This window comes from Pyrus communis, chromosome 13 (assembly GCF_041283825.1).
Source record: "Pyrus communis isolate YQ-2024b chromosome 13, ASM4128382v1, whole genome shotgun sequence".
Taxonomy (NCBI): Eukaryota; Viridiplantae; Streptophyta; class Magnoliopsida; order Rosales; family Rosaceae; genus Pyrus; species Pyrus communis.
In genome coordinates this window covers 16,136,445-16,152,009 of record NC_142577.1, presented here as the reverse complement: position 1 = coordinate 16,152,009, position 15,565 = coordinate 16,136,445, and the positions used below count along the sequence as shown (strand labels likewise).

General features: G+C 38.5%; 1 protein-coding gene and 1 pseudogene across 5 annotated transcripts; one reads left to right on the top strand and one right to left on the bottom strand.

Moving 5' to 3' along the window:
* Positions 1-2,829: 2,829 nt before the first annotated feature.
* LOC148691843 (uncharacterized) lies at positions 2,830-6,419 on the top strand. 4 transcript variants are annotated; one of them, XM_088682247.1, is made up of 7 exons: positions 3,878-4,301; positions 4,419-4,545; positions 5,098-5,175; positions 5,260-5,362; positions 5,437-5,562; positions 5,644-5,837; positions 6,196-6,419. In XM_088682247.1, exons 1-7 carry the CDS (start codon positions 4,262-4,264, stop codon positions 6,284-6,286), a joined length of 759 nt encoding a protein of 252 aa, XP_088538373.1. In that variant the 5' UTR covers positions 3,878-4,261; the 3' UTR covers positions 6,287-6,419. The 4 variants fall into 4 exon arrangements, 3 of the variants coding, with proteins under 3 accessions (XP_088538373.1, XP_088538374.1, XP_088538375.1); XM_088682248.1 differs by having other exon boundaries at positions 3,879-4,301; positions 5,979-6,313; XM_088682249.1 differs by lacking the exon at positions 3,878-4,301 and having other exon boundaries at positions 4,415-4,545; positions 6,196-6,418.
* Positions 6,420-6,896: 477 nt separating this feature from the next.
* On the bottom strand, positions 6,897-8,395 carry LOC137736104 (exopolygalacturonase pseudogene; annotated as a pseudogene). Its single transcript, XR_015954598.1, has one exon. The product of XR_015954598.1 is annotated as an exopolygalacturonase pseudogene (transcript).
* Between the last annotated feature and the right edge of the window lie 7,170 nt (positions 8,396-15,565).

Sequence of the window (15,565 nt, the reverse complement as noted above, 5' to 3'; positions counted from 1 at the left end):
TTTTTTTTATTACAGAAGATTAGAGCATTTCAATCATGCCCTCTATATTTTAGAAAAGACTTTAAGGGTGTGTTTGTTTGCACTCGTTAGCATTCATTAGACTCGATAAGTGGGAATGCAGTGCCATACTTGTTCCATGCCAGGACAAGCTTTAATGAGACTCGCCCTGACTAACCAAGGCTAACGGCTTCGCTAGATGGTCTTAGTGAGACCCCCGAAATTGGCCGGATTGCTAAGACCAACTCCTTGCTTCACCTCCCGCCCCCTCCTCTTCCTACTTGTTCCTCACAAAATTCGAAACCCATATCCCATTTACCAACTCTGCTCTGCTTAGCCCCTCTCATATACCATTTTCAAACCTAAATCCCTCAACATTTGGAAACAAAAAAGGAAAAAAATTATACACTCTTTCCATTCTCAAAACCAGATACAAAAAAAAAAAAAAACATAAAAAATAATCGCTGTGTGTATGAAAAGCACAGCAGTTGTCCATTCACACATGCACAAAGAGCCATTCTAATTACACATGCACTCCAGACTCCCTAATCGCAGACCGTCGTCGTTGACGCCAGAGAAGCAGAACGATGAGTATCCATCCATATGACTCAAACTCTGATATGTTTTGATTTGCTAATTGCGTCTTAGAAAAATTAGAAAAAGAAACAAGGGAGATGAACGGAGAAAAATAGGAAGAAAAAGGTGGAGATGAAAAGGGAAAGGGACAAAGAAAAAGAGGGATTAGGACAGAGAAACTTATGAAGGGTATGGGAAATGAACAGAAAAGAAATAGGAAAGCACTACGGAGGTTTCTGGAGAGGAAAAATATAAACAAAAGTAAGAATAAAATAATAACAAACCTGAATTAATAATATAAAATAATAATTATAGTGAATTAAATAATATAATATTATTAAATAATATAATATTAGAATTTGTTATTGTTTTTAGTTTTTAGTTTGACACTACACTAAACGCTTCATTAAGTTAGTTTAGGGCTGGTTTGGTATTGCTGTGTTTTGAAAAAAAAAACTGCTTTTGCTGTGCTGTGAGAATAAGCAATTGTGAAATAAAGTAACAGTGTTTGGTAAACTTTTTTGTAAAAGTGCTTTTGAAAAAAAAAAACAGTATTATAGTGTTTGATAAACTTTTATGTAAAACAGATGTGAAAAAAAAGCTGGTTTTTTAAAGCTGGGTTTTGCAGCTTTGTGTTTTTGGCTTTTTTTTCATCCAAAACTATGAAAAAAAGCTGAAGCTGAATGTTTACCAAATTGAAAAAAGCTCCCAGTCTTTTGTGATAGCCACTTTTTTCAGAATCGCCTCAGTACCAAACTAGGACTTAGTCTCGTCTAAGCCAGTCCAGTTTAGTTCCCAAAACTAATCTAATCCGAAATAGTCCGACGCAAGAAATGCACCCTTAGACCAAATGTGTTGGTGAAGGTTGGTAGAATGGATAGGATTAGAGGACTAGTTAGACAAAGATTAGACTGGATAGATTGGCTCGTCGACCCGACGACGCGGCCACACCTGAAGATCTAGCAACTTGACCACGGCGCGCTATGACAGCCCACTACACGGGCCCTTAAGCTTTTGGTGAAGTTCTTTACTGACCGAAAAGAAAAGCCCGTCGAAACTTCAACTCTTACCCCCTCAGTTAGTTTATTTTTTTCTGAATCACCAGGTGAGAGGGAGATACAATTTCCTACTTCAAAGAGAAAAGTACAACTAGATCAAAAACTAGTTCGCGTTTATTTAGTTTCATATTACATATCCTGCTTCTCATAAACATTAAATTAATTGGCTTATTCTATTAAAACCTTATTTATTGTTGATTAAACCTCATATATTTAATACACTTCAAATTTGTTTTTTCAATTAAAAATTATCTTAATACACCTCACATACATTCTCATAATAAATACCCTTACACCCCACATTCTCATACACCTAATATTTTCCACATACATCCCACATTTTCTATACACCCCACATTCTTCAAATCTTATAATACTCATTTTCAATTTTTATAAATTAAATTGACTTAGGATTAAAACCCTAACATTCTTTAAAAAGAGAAGTCTACAATCCGATTTGTTGAGCTTGAGTTTCATTGGGTCATCACAGCCAATCTCCTTTTCTCTGTCCCTTAAGCCTTTTGCTAAGAAAAAAGGATTTCTGCTAAAAAATGGCAACTAGGAGGAACCTAACAGAGCAAAAGTAAACCCCAGAAGATGAATAAGAACAGAAAAGGCGTTGCTGGGTTGGCCTCCTATGAAATTGGGTAGTATGGAAAGCAAAAGCAGGCTTAAATAATTACCGATGTCGTTGAATAATTAAAACAATGACAAATATGAAATTTCACCACATGTGAAACTTCCGAAATATTGATATCGTGTTTAATTCGTTAATTTTTTTCTCAATCAATGTGTTTATAGTTTCAATAGTTAGAATTTTATTCAACAATGGAGTGGAGGGTGAGAGGGGTTTTGATAGTTGAAGAAGATAAATAATACATTAAAAGTAATTTGGAGTGTATTTAGAAATTTCTTATTGTCTTTAAATCTCAAAAGGTCGAAATTGTCATTACATAGTAAGTTACATAAACCACTTAATATTAAATTTTAATGTGGGGTACATTAATATTATGTGGAGTGCTAATAAAAAAAAACCAAATTATTTTGGGTACTTGTGTAGTAAAAACAAAGTCACCTTCTCACAATTCGTGAGACAACAATCCCCCAACGGAGGTGACAATTACGATCTCGTCCTCTTTCTTTCCAAAAGAAAAACCAACGCCAAAAATAGTCTGTTCCTTCTCAAATCAATTGACTCTCTATTTCTTTTCTTGTTATCTTTTTCCTTTTAGGGTTTGGTTTAATTATGGCGGACGTCCAAGGTCTCGTGAATGAGCTTGCTACCAGTCTCCGGAAGCGGTGAGTTTTAACTGTACGTGTGTATCTATGCATGCATGTACTCTTTTCTTTGTGTGGCTGTTGCTGTTCGTTTTCTTTTGTTACGGCTGTTTATGGATTTTCGCAATGGCAGGAAAGTCGAGGGTTCACGGGAGACTGCTCGGCTAACGGCAGAATTGCTTCGGACAGTTATATCGGCACAGAAGTTGCCATCACCTACAAACCAAGCAGCTGCTCTTATTGCGGCGGTAAGAGGCGTTGGCCAGCGGCTTATTGCTGCTAATCCTGTTGGTATGTCCTTTATTTTGTTTTAAGGCATACGCTTTTAGTTGTTCTCCACAGCTTTGTGATAATTGTTTTTGGGATTTTACTGGATTAATCGATTCTATATCAAAACTTTTCATGTAGTAGAGTAAATCGTACCAAGCTTTCAATTAAAAAGATGTATATGAATCCCTAGGGGCATGGATTAAAGAACACTAGATACATGAGTAATAAAACACTTGCAAGAACCTAGCGTGTAGATATTCACAACTGGAGAAACAAATTGCGCCTTGATGCAATATTCTTGTAGTCATGTTGATCTAGGTGACATCATCATTTAATTTTGTCGTCTCATCTTCTAGCAAGTAGTTCAATGTATTAGTTGATATGAAAATTCTCTCATACGAACCCTAATGGTGAGTACTAGGTGTGGATGTGACTGATTAGGCAACCGACTCTAATATTCTCTTTCTTGACTTCTTGTCAAACTGTGCATCTGAATTATTATAATTAATGGTCAAAGTGGTATAATTGATTCGTTGAACTTTTGTGTTAGAATGTGCTGATTAAGAATAACATATTTGATAGCTAGCAATTGTATTACTCTTATAATTGGAAATTGAATATAGTAAATTAGTAATTTTCAAATTAGGTTCTCAGTCTCATCAAGATTTACATATAGATTTTGGGTTATGTCTAATGATGACAGAATGATACATATAAATTAGGTAGCGGAATTCAGAGATTAGCATTCTGAGTTTGCCCCAAGTCTTGTTCATATACATGAGATTCTTGTGCAATTAGTTATCTAGCTAATACTTTGTTATATCGTTATAAATTATATAATGATCATGTTGACTTGGGGGTGGACTGCAGAGCTTGCTATTGGGAACATCGTGAGGCGCATTTTCCATATCATTAGGGAAGAGGAGCTTTCACTTCAAGTTGAAGGGTTGTCTTTATCCACTCAAGGCAGAGATAGAGATCGTGATGAGGAAGACGATAAAGCGTTCCTATCGTCTGTCGCTACTTCTCAAAGACTTCTGCGTTCACCTTAATTGGCTGATCTTCTTGGAAGCAGAGCCGCTATGGCACCAGCTTCAACGAATCAAGAAATTCAGGGGAAAGGCAAGTTTGAGCAATCCCTGTAGTCTATATATATAAAATTCTAACACGTAATTAAATCTTAGTTGGGAATTGTAAAATATGTATGTTTCTTTACTAAATGCCAAATTTTCTTTGTAGCTGATAAAAGTCCAAGTAGCTGGACATTGAAGCACCATGACATAGAGGCACGTAATGACCTAATTGAAGATATAATAACTTGCCATGAACAGATTACGGATCTGGCGGTGGAGCTTATACATCAAAAGTAATTTCCCTTTCACCCTGAAAATGTTTTTGCTACTGGGTTTCTTCAATTGAAACTATCTTCCTGATTGTTTTATTTTCTACTCATGCTCTTTTTGTTTCTAACATGTAGCATTTAGTGATGTTATTCTCTAGCTTCAAAACTTTTTGATGCCATGAAATTTACGTGAAAAAATCAAGCAGATAAGAATTTACATGGAAAAATTCAAAAGCCGGTTGTTATATACTGTCGGTCTTATATCCCCCAACAGATTGGTTTGGCCGGAATGTTCCTAATTAGTAAATATGTGCCTTAAATATCTACCGATTCACATTGATAGAACAAGCCAAAGAGCTGATATGGATTGGCTTTGCAGCTATAACTCATGACCCATGATTCTTAACATTTTGAAGTGGAGATTTTTATTCCTCTTGGTTAAATGCAAACTTGATACGGTAGTCTCTATGCATAGACACGCCTCTTGTGATAGACAATTGAACTTTGTGTATTTGTGTTTCTTATGAATATCTGATTTTCCTTCCCGGCTTCATTACAAATGCATCTACTTTTCAGTGAGGTGGTACTAACCTTAGGTCAGTCTGCGAAGAAGAAACGATCATTCCAGGTCTTTGTTGCTGAGGGTGCTCCAAAGTCCGTACATGATCATACCTAGTAGTTGGTTAATTGATCTTGCCCTCTTTTGTTTTGATCTGTTGCCTACTTGGTATTGCTTAGGTATCTGGGTCATATTCTTGCAAAAGCGTTGGCTGCAAAAGGTTTGCAAACGACAATGATTACCGACTCTTCAGTTTTCACCATGATTTCACGAGTAAACGTTGTAAGTGTTCACTTTTCTCACTCTTTTTCTTTGATGTAAAATTTGCCCCTATTTTTTTGAAACTTCGCGTACAGGTCATAGTTGGGGTTCATGCCGTGATGGCCAATGGTGGGATCATAGCTCCTGTTGGGACGAATATGGTTGCACTTGCTGCAAAAAAGCATGCTGTTCCGTTTGTTGTGGTTGCTGGCACTCATAAGGTATATGTATAATTGCACTTGAACACATTAACATGTGCTTCTCCTAATTTTTTCCTTAATGTATTTTTGTTTGTTTTGCAGTTGTGTCCACTATATCGTAATAATCAAGAGGTTTTGCTGAATGATATGAGATGCCCATCAGAACTCTTATCTTTTGGGGAATTCTCAGATTTCATGGATTTTAGTATCGGCAGTGGAGCTTCTCTTCTTAACGTTGTTAATCCTGCATTTGATTATGTGCCACCGGAGCTAGTCAGCCTTTTTGTTACTGAAATGTAAGACCATTTTTTCCCATCACTACAACTACAAGCTTTCTGTTCAACATACAATTGCTTTAGTTGCCTTTGTATTTTTTTTTTTTCCAGAAATAGTATTACTAAACATGCTCTTGCGTGTTCACCATTGGACAATTTCAGTTGCCCCATCACAGCTAGTTGAAATAAAGTGTCCAGCCATGATGGATGGCGAGCCAAAAAAATTTGCTTATTTCAACGAATTGCTTCCCCCTTTCACAGTTCAAATTTATGTGCTCTGCACCTTCTGTTTTTCTCTAACCTATAAGATAAATTCATTTTACTCGGGGTGTTTTCAAGATTCTTGTGTACGTTCTCATTGTTCTAACTTCGTACGCAGAGGGGGGCACAATCCATCATATATCTATAGGCTCATTTCAGATTTTTACTGTGCTGATGATTTGCCTCAACAACAAAAACCCGCTTCTTGAATTGAATTCTCTAATTCCATGCAGACGAGATATTTTTACTTTTTATTATGTATGTTCGAGATACAAGTATTCTTTTTGGCATTCTGACTTTGTCTTGCATTGTATTTCATCCCCTATATATTTTTCTTGTTTCTTTTGTTTAACGATTTAATCCACTGTGTCGAAAAATCTACATTAGAGTAGTGGAACTTGCTTTGAAGATCATTTTTTATTGCGCCAAAAGTTGTCTTTTACGCGTGCTACAGATATATTTGTGTGCAATGTTGCTTCCTAGGAAGTCCCCTACTCCCCTACACTACCAGTGAGTACTTGAAATAGTTAAGCCGTAATGGTCTTATGATGTGTCTGCCTGCGTGTTTTATAATTCTTACTGCTCTGGGTTTTTCATACATAGGATAGGAAGCCAAGGAGGAGCGGGTTTGAACCCTGACTTGAATGTGGGTTGCTCACTACCACTGAAGTTACGACCATATATATATGCACGCTATTTGATTAATGTTTAACTATATTAGGGTTCTTACTTGGTTTTTCTTAATATTTTGGCCGCAGCACGTAAAACCCAGGAAACTGATACAGTTATAGAAAATGTCGACTCAATTTCGGAAAAATATTTGCTTATCATCGTAAAAATGATTCAGTTGTCTTTTTAACTGAGAAAAGGGAATGTCCCACTGATGTCATGCCAAGAAAAGTACATATATGGAGTAGAAACTGATGCAATTTCAGGACAATTCCTTTTTTTTTTTTTTTTCGTAACAAAACCAGGTATCTGATCGGAGGAACAAAAAAAAAAAAAAAAAAAAACAGATCGATAGAGGTAGTACAAGATGATAAAAGAATAAAAGAATATATTTTCTACTTGTTTGATCACAAAGAGGTAGCACACGCAAGAGCATTTGGCACGCGAGTAATGGTGGGCTTCACGTTAGAACATTGAGAGGTAAGAGGGCCTTTATTTCCGTTGTAGGTGAGATCGATGTCATCCAATTCCACTTTCTCACACGCTATGCCACTGCTGCATACAATCTGGACTGCGAGGGGAGTTGCAGATGAGCCCTTAATGTTTTTAAAGCTGACGTTGCTGATCTTAATTTTCGATGGAACGTTCTGTTTACACTGGTTCCACGGGCAGTACTGTTGGTCTATGAGGACAGGATTGCTGACATTGACCATGATAATATCTTCAAAATGCATATCTGATGCAATACCATCTGAAGGAGAAGCAGGCCATGTCTTGATTCTCACACCGTTGGATGTATTAGTCAAGGTGCAGTTCTTAACTCTGATTCCAACCACTGGTTCTTCATTCGGATACCTTCCAAGACTTCCAACGCTTATGCCATGGCCTGGTCCACAAGTAACCCTAGTTACGGTGATTTCCTTATTTCCATCGCCAATGGAAACACAATCATCCCCAGTTCCAATGTGTGCATCAGTAATGTTGATTCCAGTTGAACGCCCGATATGGATTCCATCCGTATTTATGCTTTCCCCCGGTGCCGTGACATTGACGCGTTGGAATGTGACATTGTGGCACCCCAAAACGTTGACGTGAAAATTCTTGCTGTCGAGGGAGGTTATGTCCTGAATTGTGGAATTGGTAACGAAGTCGAACCTCATATTGATGGCCATAGATTTGCAATCTTTGTTTTTGTTGCAGTCATTTTTCTTCCAAGCAAGTGCTCCTTGGCCGTCAAAAGTTCCACCACCTGATACGGTGAGCTTGTTGACGTGCTCAAAACAAACCCAAGTATCCGGTTTGGTAAGTTTGCCACCGTCTGCTGGAGCTGTTAATTTCCCTTGTACTTGAATCTCAATAGGGGCCTTGCAAGGACCTTTGAAACTTGCTTCTGTTAACATGTACGTCCCGCTCGGAACAACAACCTTACTCGGCGTCGGTGATGCACACGCATCAGTCCAAGCCTTTGCTAAAGCCTGCGTGATATCAGAGCCGGGCTTTGCCCCATATGTCGCACTCGTGACATCAAACACACCCGGCTCAGCTTGAGTTTTGGATGCTGACAATAAGAACAAGAACGCTGCCAGGATATTCAATGCCCGAGCCATCTTGATTTTTCACTCGGTTATTTTCTTTTTGATTAATGGAAGAATGATGAAACTACATTTGGATTTCAGGTCAATTTATAGTCCTACCTGAAGGGTCAACACCATCAAAATGACCAACCAAACCGACTATTTTTATATATGTCCTTAGGCAGTTGAATTGTAGCTCAACTTCTATCCTATAATTAGTAAACTGTTTAGCGCATCACCAACAAAGCGCAGATGTCCAACGTAAGACAGTTTTATGCTGCATATATTCCTTAAAAAGCATCAATGCCAACATGATTTAGGAAGTACCCATTCCCTTACAACATTGATGACCTATTTGATCCCCTTATTCGTAACTAAAAATGTCCTACAGCAGCAACATTTGATAGTTTTTGAGTTTTAGCTGAATAATTACCAGTATTGCCCAATGATAAGTTGAGTATCGAAACTATAATGTACGAGTATCTATATGGAAATAAGAGACCTTGTTCAGAAACCCACTAAAAACTGATTCAACTCACCTTTTTAATTCATCCACTCAACTATAGTTCTCCAGCAAGATAGCCTTTTTTCACAGCCTTTTTTGGCACCTCGGTTCTTTCCTTGTAGTGAATTAACAGTCTGAGGCTACATGAACTCAATTAAAGAATGACCAGCTACATTCAGTAATACAAGAAAAATGAACTGACTTCAGCTATTTTTTCGCCTCGTAATCCTTTAAGCAAAAGATTTCATCATTGCATATATTTTGTGACAGAAAAATGGAATAGGATATATTCCTTCAGTAAAACTATGAATTTGATGTAAAATAACAGTCCCAAAATCCAAAAAAGGCGTAGAGATTGATTAACCCAAGCATTGACAATTAGAACTTGTTAGGGTGCTGTTAGAATGCCAAATGGTAGCATCTAATTGTGACAGATGTAAGGTTGTGATAAAGGAATTAGTAGATAAGGATGAGTTGTTAAGGTTGTTAGAAGTGGTGGGAGGGTAGCTTAAGGAGTAAGCTAGCAAGTTACTGTAAATAGTCGCTGATGTACATTCTCGAGTTTCACCGATTGTTGAATCGCACAAGGGACATCAGCCCTACTCTTCTCAAATCTTGCTTCATTGGGGGTCTTAAGGCAGAATTACGCCACGATGTGAAACTCCTTAAGCCAAGGGATGTGCTCGAAGCATCTTCTTTCGCTCAACAAATAGATGCCAAGATTTCAGATCTTAAGCTGAAATCTTTGCCGAGATCCTCTTCTGTTTTCCTAATTTGAGATCTTCAGCTTTGAATAATGTCAACAATCAATCACAGACGGATTTACGGCCCAATTTTAACACTGTCAGACGGTTGCTTTTGCTGCCGTTATTTTGACTCCAAGAAAATGCTCCTTGGCCATCAAAAGATCCGCCACCTGATACGGTGATCATGTCAACGTGCTTGAAACCGACCCAAGTCCCCACCATTGTGAGGTTACTGCCCTTTTCTGGAGCCTGCAATGTTCCTTTCCTTGCACTTGAAGCTCAATCGGAGCCTTGCAAGGACCTCGGAAACTTGCTCCTCTTAACTTGTACGTCCCGCTCGAAACAACAACTTTACTAGCAGACAGTGATGCATACGAGTCATTCCAAGCCTAATATCAGAGCCAGGCTTTGCACCATATTCTGCTCCTGTCACGTCAAAAACACTAGACTCATGAGCTTTAGATGTAGAATCTAGTAACAAGAACATAAACATTCCCAGTACACTCATTTTCGGATTCATTTTGACTTTCGCTTTCTTGATTATTTCTCGTTTTCTTTCCCTAAAAGATGATGAAACTCTAGTTTCGTTTCGGGCCAATTTATAATTGGATTCGAAGGCTCAACAGCATCAACATATCAACCAATCACTTGCTATTTTTATACAAGTCCTTAAGGAGTTGCATTGTAGTTCAACTTGTGTGTCCTATAATTAGAAAGCTGTTTACTTTTTGGAGCATCCATCACAACAATAACTTGTTAAGTTGTTGATAATATGCTTTCCTACTCAAACACACCGTATTGTCAGTTGATATCTCTCAAGTTCAGCCGACGAATGGCCGGACTTTCCAGAAAACGAGGACGATACCATGAAATACAATACCGTAACAGAGTTAAGCAAGATCAACAGGAAAATAAGAGATCGAAATTGGCCAATTCGTTCGTTCTTTTCTTAGGGGAAAAAAAATTCATGTTCTTCAAGTTTTTTAGTTAATCACCAATTTATATTGCCATAGGGCTGCCCTAACATGTCACTCATCTTACTTTTGAGATCATCAGACTAAAAGTGCCTCATCTTAACAACTTCATTCATCTATCAGCTTAAATATAAAAATTTATGACTGTTGCATAAAAATGTTAAACTCTGCTTGGGTAAGTTTATCTTACACAGTCGGTCCCAAGCTTGGATAAATGATGAGAGGGAGGGCGTCAGGTAGTCGACAGTTGACACTCCGTTCTTACGTCGAATCCTTATGATAATGAATCCGAAACGAAATTGTGTTAAAGCTATGTCCTCACCTGTAAGTGGCGTTGTGTGGCCTGAGCACAGTGATAGTGAGTAAGGTTCATTATATCTCCATCATCATCCAGATGCAGTGTTAAACGAGCAAAGGGGCTGTAGAAACTTCTTTTTGACAGACTCCACTCAAAGTTGTTTGGTAGCATCTGCTCAACATCAACTTTACCCAGAACACGCAAAAGAAGTACTTTGATCTTACTAGACAGGGGAGGGCAAAGAAGTTATGATAGGAGAGTAGGGATCAAGAGAGTAGAATGCGTTTAGAAACGTGGAATATAGGAACCTTAATAGAAAAATCTATGGAAGTAGTGGAAGTTATGGTCAAGAAAAGGATAAGTATTATGTGGCTCCAAGAAACTAAGTGGGTTGGTGTTAAGGCAAAGGATCTGGAAAACTCAGGTTTTAAGCTTTGGTATTCAGGCACAAACAGAATGAGAAATGGTGTTGACATCATCGTGGACAAGACCCTAACACAAGATGTTGTAGATGTTAAAAGGGTTGGGGATAGAACTATAGTAATCAAGATTGTGATAGGATAGGAACTCATCAATGTGATTAGTGCGTCTGCACCTCAAATTGGACTGGATATGAGTTTGAAGCAGAAATTTTGGGAAGATCTTGGAGAATTGGTTCAAGGAATCTCTTAGATGGAGAAGTTACTCATAGAAGGAGATTTAAATGGACATGTGGGTAATGAGACAAGCAACTATAGAGGTTTTCATGGTGCCATGGTTTTGGGGAGAGAAATGATGATGGAGAAGTCATCTTGGATTTTGCAATGGTATACGATCTCTTTTTAGCCAACACTTTCTTTAAGAAGAGAGAAGAGCATGTGATCACCTACAAAAAAGGGTCATAAAAAACACAAATAGATTTCCTTTTAATGATAAAGGGTGATCGTAACACTTGTAAGGATTGCAAAGTTATACCGAGAGAAAGCTTGGCTAACCAACATCGCTTGTTGGTGTTGGATGTACATATTAAAAGAGATAGAAGAAAGAAAAAGACCTTGAAGTGTCCAATGACTAGATGGTGGAATCTAAAAGGAGAAAAAAAAAGTCATTTTCAAAGAGAAAGTTCTCACCCAATGCGTTCGGGATACAGAGGGGGACACTAGCCAAATGTGAGATTCCATGGCTAGTTGTATTTGAAAAATGGCAAAAGGGGTATTAGGAGATTCCAAAGGTTTTGCTGCACATCAAAAGGAATCTTGGTGGTGGAAGGAGGAGGTACAGACAAAAGTTAAGGCTAAGAATGAATGTTGTAAAGCCTCATACAAGTATAGTACCAGCGAAATTTGTGAAAGGTATAAATTAGCGAAGAAGGAGGCGAATAAAGCCTTGAGAGAAGTGAAGATAGAGGCTTTGAGCAATATGTATATGCGAATAGATACCAAAGAAGGAAAGTTGGATATCTATAAACTAGCTAGAGCTAGAGAAAAAAAAAACAAGATGTAATGACTCGTCCCCAATTATTACGGTTTTTATAATTTTTAAATGTGAAATTATGAAAATGCCCTTCGAGGTAAATGCATTGACTTTTGTTGACCGTCTTGTCATGTCATGTCAAATTCATACCCTTGACGTAGACTCGTATTACTCGTCGTTACAAATGTGTGGATGCAAGTGGAAGTGAATTTGGAGCTAAAGCGAAGATTTTACGGGACTCGGAGCAAAAAAGGTATTTTGGTAATTTTATCATGAAAGATATTTTCACCTTGGACCAACCTCGAGCTGACATGTGGCAGTTTCTTCCTCCATTTTTTGGAGTTTCCCGTGATCCCTCCTTCTCTAGAATTCTCTCTCTCTCTCTCTCTTTCTCTCTAGAACTCTCCCTCTTTTTTTCCCTCACTTTCTCTATGTCTCCGTAAGCACTCTCTCCCTCTCCTTTCTCTCCCATAAGCTTCTCTCTCTCACACCTCAGTTCTCATTCCTCATCTCTCATTTACCACTCTCTCCCTTAGCTCTCTTTCCCTCTCACCCTTCACATCTGCACTTCCTCCCTTGAGCCACCTACTCCAAGCCTCGCAGCCCCGACGATCGTATTGAGATTCTTTCTTCTTCATAAACCAACACTAACTCCAATCTTCCTTTTTCTCTTCACGGTCAACTCTGTAGCAACGTTTGCGTGGCGAAATCGCCATTTGCTCCGACGAGTTGACTCATAACTCGGAAACTAAGGTGAGCTTGACTGAATGGGAATTACCTCATCTTTTGGTGATATTCTCTGGTTATATGGATGGATTTGGGGTTGAAGATCGAGGGTTTTAACCCTGTTAGTATATGTCCTTTGTTTTCTAGTTCTCTGGCAAAGGTTCGTTGACTTTTGAAAGGTTTTACTGTCAAGTCCAACCACGGCGTGAGACCACGTAGGTATAATCTCATTCCTTATCTCGTTATCTTCATTTTGATAGGTAGAATGTGAAAAATGGTGGACATTCAACCCTAAATTGGAGTTGGGAAATTTCTCGGCCAAAAGTCTAGCTTCCTTCTTCGATGGGTCCAATGACCTGCGAGCTAATTCATCTTTAAACCATGCTCAAATCTAATTTGTATCCGGCCCAATCCACCCATTTACCCAAGCCCAATTATAACCCTGGCCCAAACCTGCTAAACCTAGTCTAAACCCAATCCTTTAGGCCTAACCCAGTTGTTGGGCCTAATCCAAAAATCCTTGGCCCAACCCATTTATCCTAACCCAGATTTGACTGGATCCTACCCGACCCGAGTCTAAACCCAGGTTCCACGATCGGTGTGTGGGCTCGTGTCATGGCCGGTGCGTGGAGCACACGTGCTTCCGCTGGAAGTATTGTGCTCCGTCGCCTTGGACGGCAGTGCCGACAACTTTTTCGGTGAACTTTTCAACGACCCATCTCGACGCATGTGGTGGTGTGTGACCACTTGGGCCGTCGCCTTGTGGCGGTGCGTGGAGAAACCCGAGCTCCCTCCCTAGGTTTCTCGACGTGCTGAATTCGAATCTGCTGTCTACTTTCTTAAATTCAATCGTTTGATTAGAGTTTTACTAAATGGCCTTTATATGTGGTAAGGTTCGACGATAGGAAGTGGCACCATCCTCGCTAGTTCGAGCGGCTTCCGGGCAATGGAAAATTTGTGAGTGGACCTCTTCTTAACTTATATGTTTTTATAAAATATTAGCCTAGCATGCATTTCATATTTCATGAATTGAGCATGTTTTATAATATGTTTTAAGGAGAATTTTTAATTTCTTTAAATTGGTTTTACGGAATATTTATGATTTATCGAAATTATGCTTTTACGAACGGTTATGAATTATTGATTCTCGTATATAAAATTCTATGGCTTTCAAGTATGATTTATTTTATGATTTTATGAATGTGATGTATCTTGGATTTATGAGATGAGTCTTTGAGCTAGCGAGCTCTGAATTTGATACGAGTTTTGAGATATGTTTTTGGTACTTATCTAGTGGGTTATTATATGGCACATCCACACACCACGAGTATAGATTTCTATAGCCATAGGATGCAGTTGATGAGAAGGAATGAGATATGATACGTGATATACCCCCAGCTTCACTGCCGAAAGCAGTGTTGGACAACTTCACTAGCCACGGCTGGTGTCGGTGCAGATGTTATGCTATTTTATACAGTTTCACCTTCGGGTGATGGACAGGTTATTCAGCTTCGCCTTCAGGTGATGAACATATGAGTAAAGAAAAAGCAAAGGGAGGAAATTCAGCAACATGAGTTGCGGGATCTTTAACCAACCCGGCCTCGGGGACCTCCTCCTTGTCTAAATTTATAAAGATTATTTATTAGAATATTAAGGGATTGGCAAATAATCCCACTTGGCGTGCGCTCTGTAGTATGGTAAGAAAACATTCTCCAATTTTTTTGTGTTTAGCTGAGCCTATGACATCAATCGCAACAATTCCAGCTTCTTATTGGGATTCATTTGGTATGGTTTTGCTTGGTTTCAATGTTCGAGGTCAGTCTTTTCCCAATATTTGGGTGTTTCACTCTATTAATATTTTATCTCAGACTGTGTGCTCTTCTTCTAGTCAATATCTGTTTGTGCAGTTAGTGGTTGGCAATATGATGCAGGGTATTGTTTTTATTTATGCTACGACGACTATTACGGAACGTCGACTATTATGATCTTCTATTATTTAGGCATAAAACGGGTTTTCAAGTCCACTGTTAGTAGTTGGTGATTTCAATGCGGTTCTTGGGGCTTATGAGAAAAGTGGTGGTAATTTGCCTAGACAAGTCTCTTCAACTGATTTTAAGAGTATGGTTGATGTCTGGAATTTGGTGCAAATTGATCTTAAAGAGTCTTTTTTTTACTTGAACAAAGGATAGATGTTATTGGATAGATGTTTTTGTTATCTTCCTTGGTTGGACTCGTGGCCTATTACAAGCTACTCTACTCTTGTTTGCCATTTTTTCGATCATAATCCACTTTTGATTTCCTTTTCTAAATTTACAGCACATGGCCCTACTCCTTTTCGGTTTCAACATGTTTGGTTGGATCTTTCTTCCTTTCTTCGAATGGCTAAAGATGCTTGGAATTCATTTCATGTTTATGGTTGTTCAATGTTTATTCTCCAAAAAAAGCTTAAGCTTTTGAAGCCTATTTTGAAGGAGTGGAATAAAAATATTTTTGGTAATGTTCATGCTACAGTTTATAGAGTGCGGGAAGCCCTAGGAAAAGCTC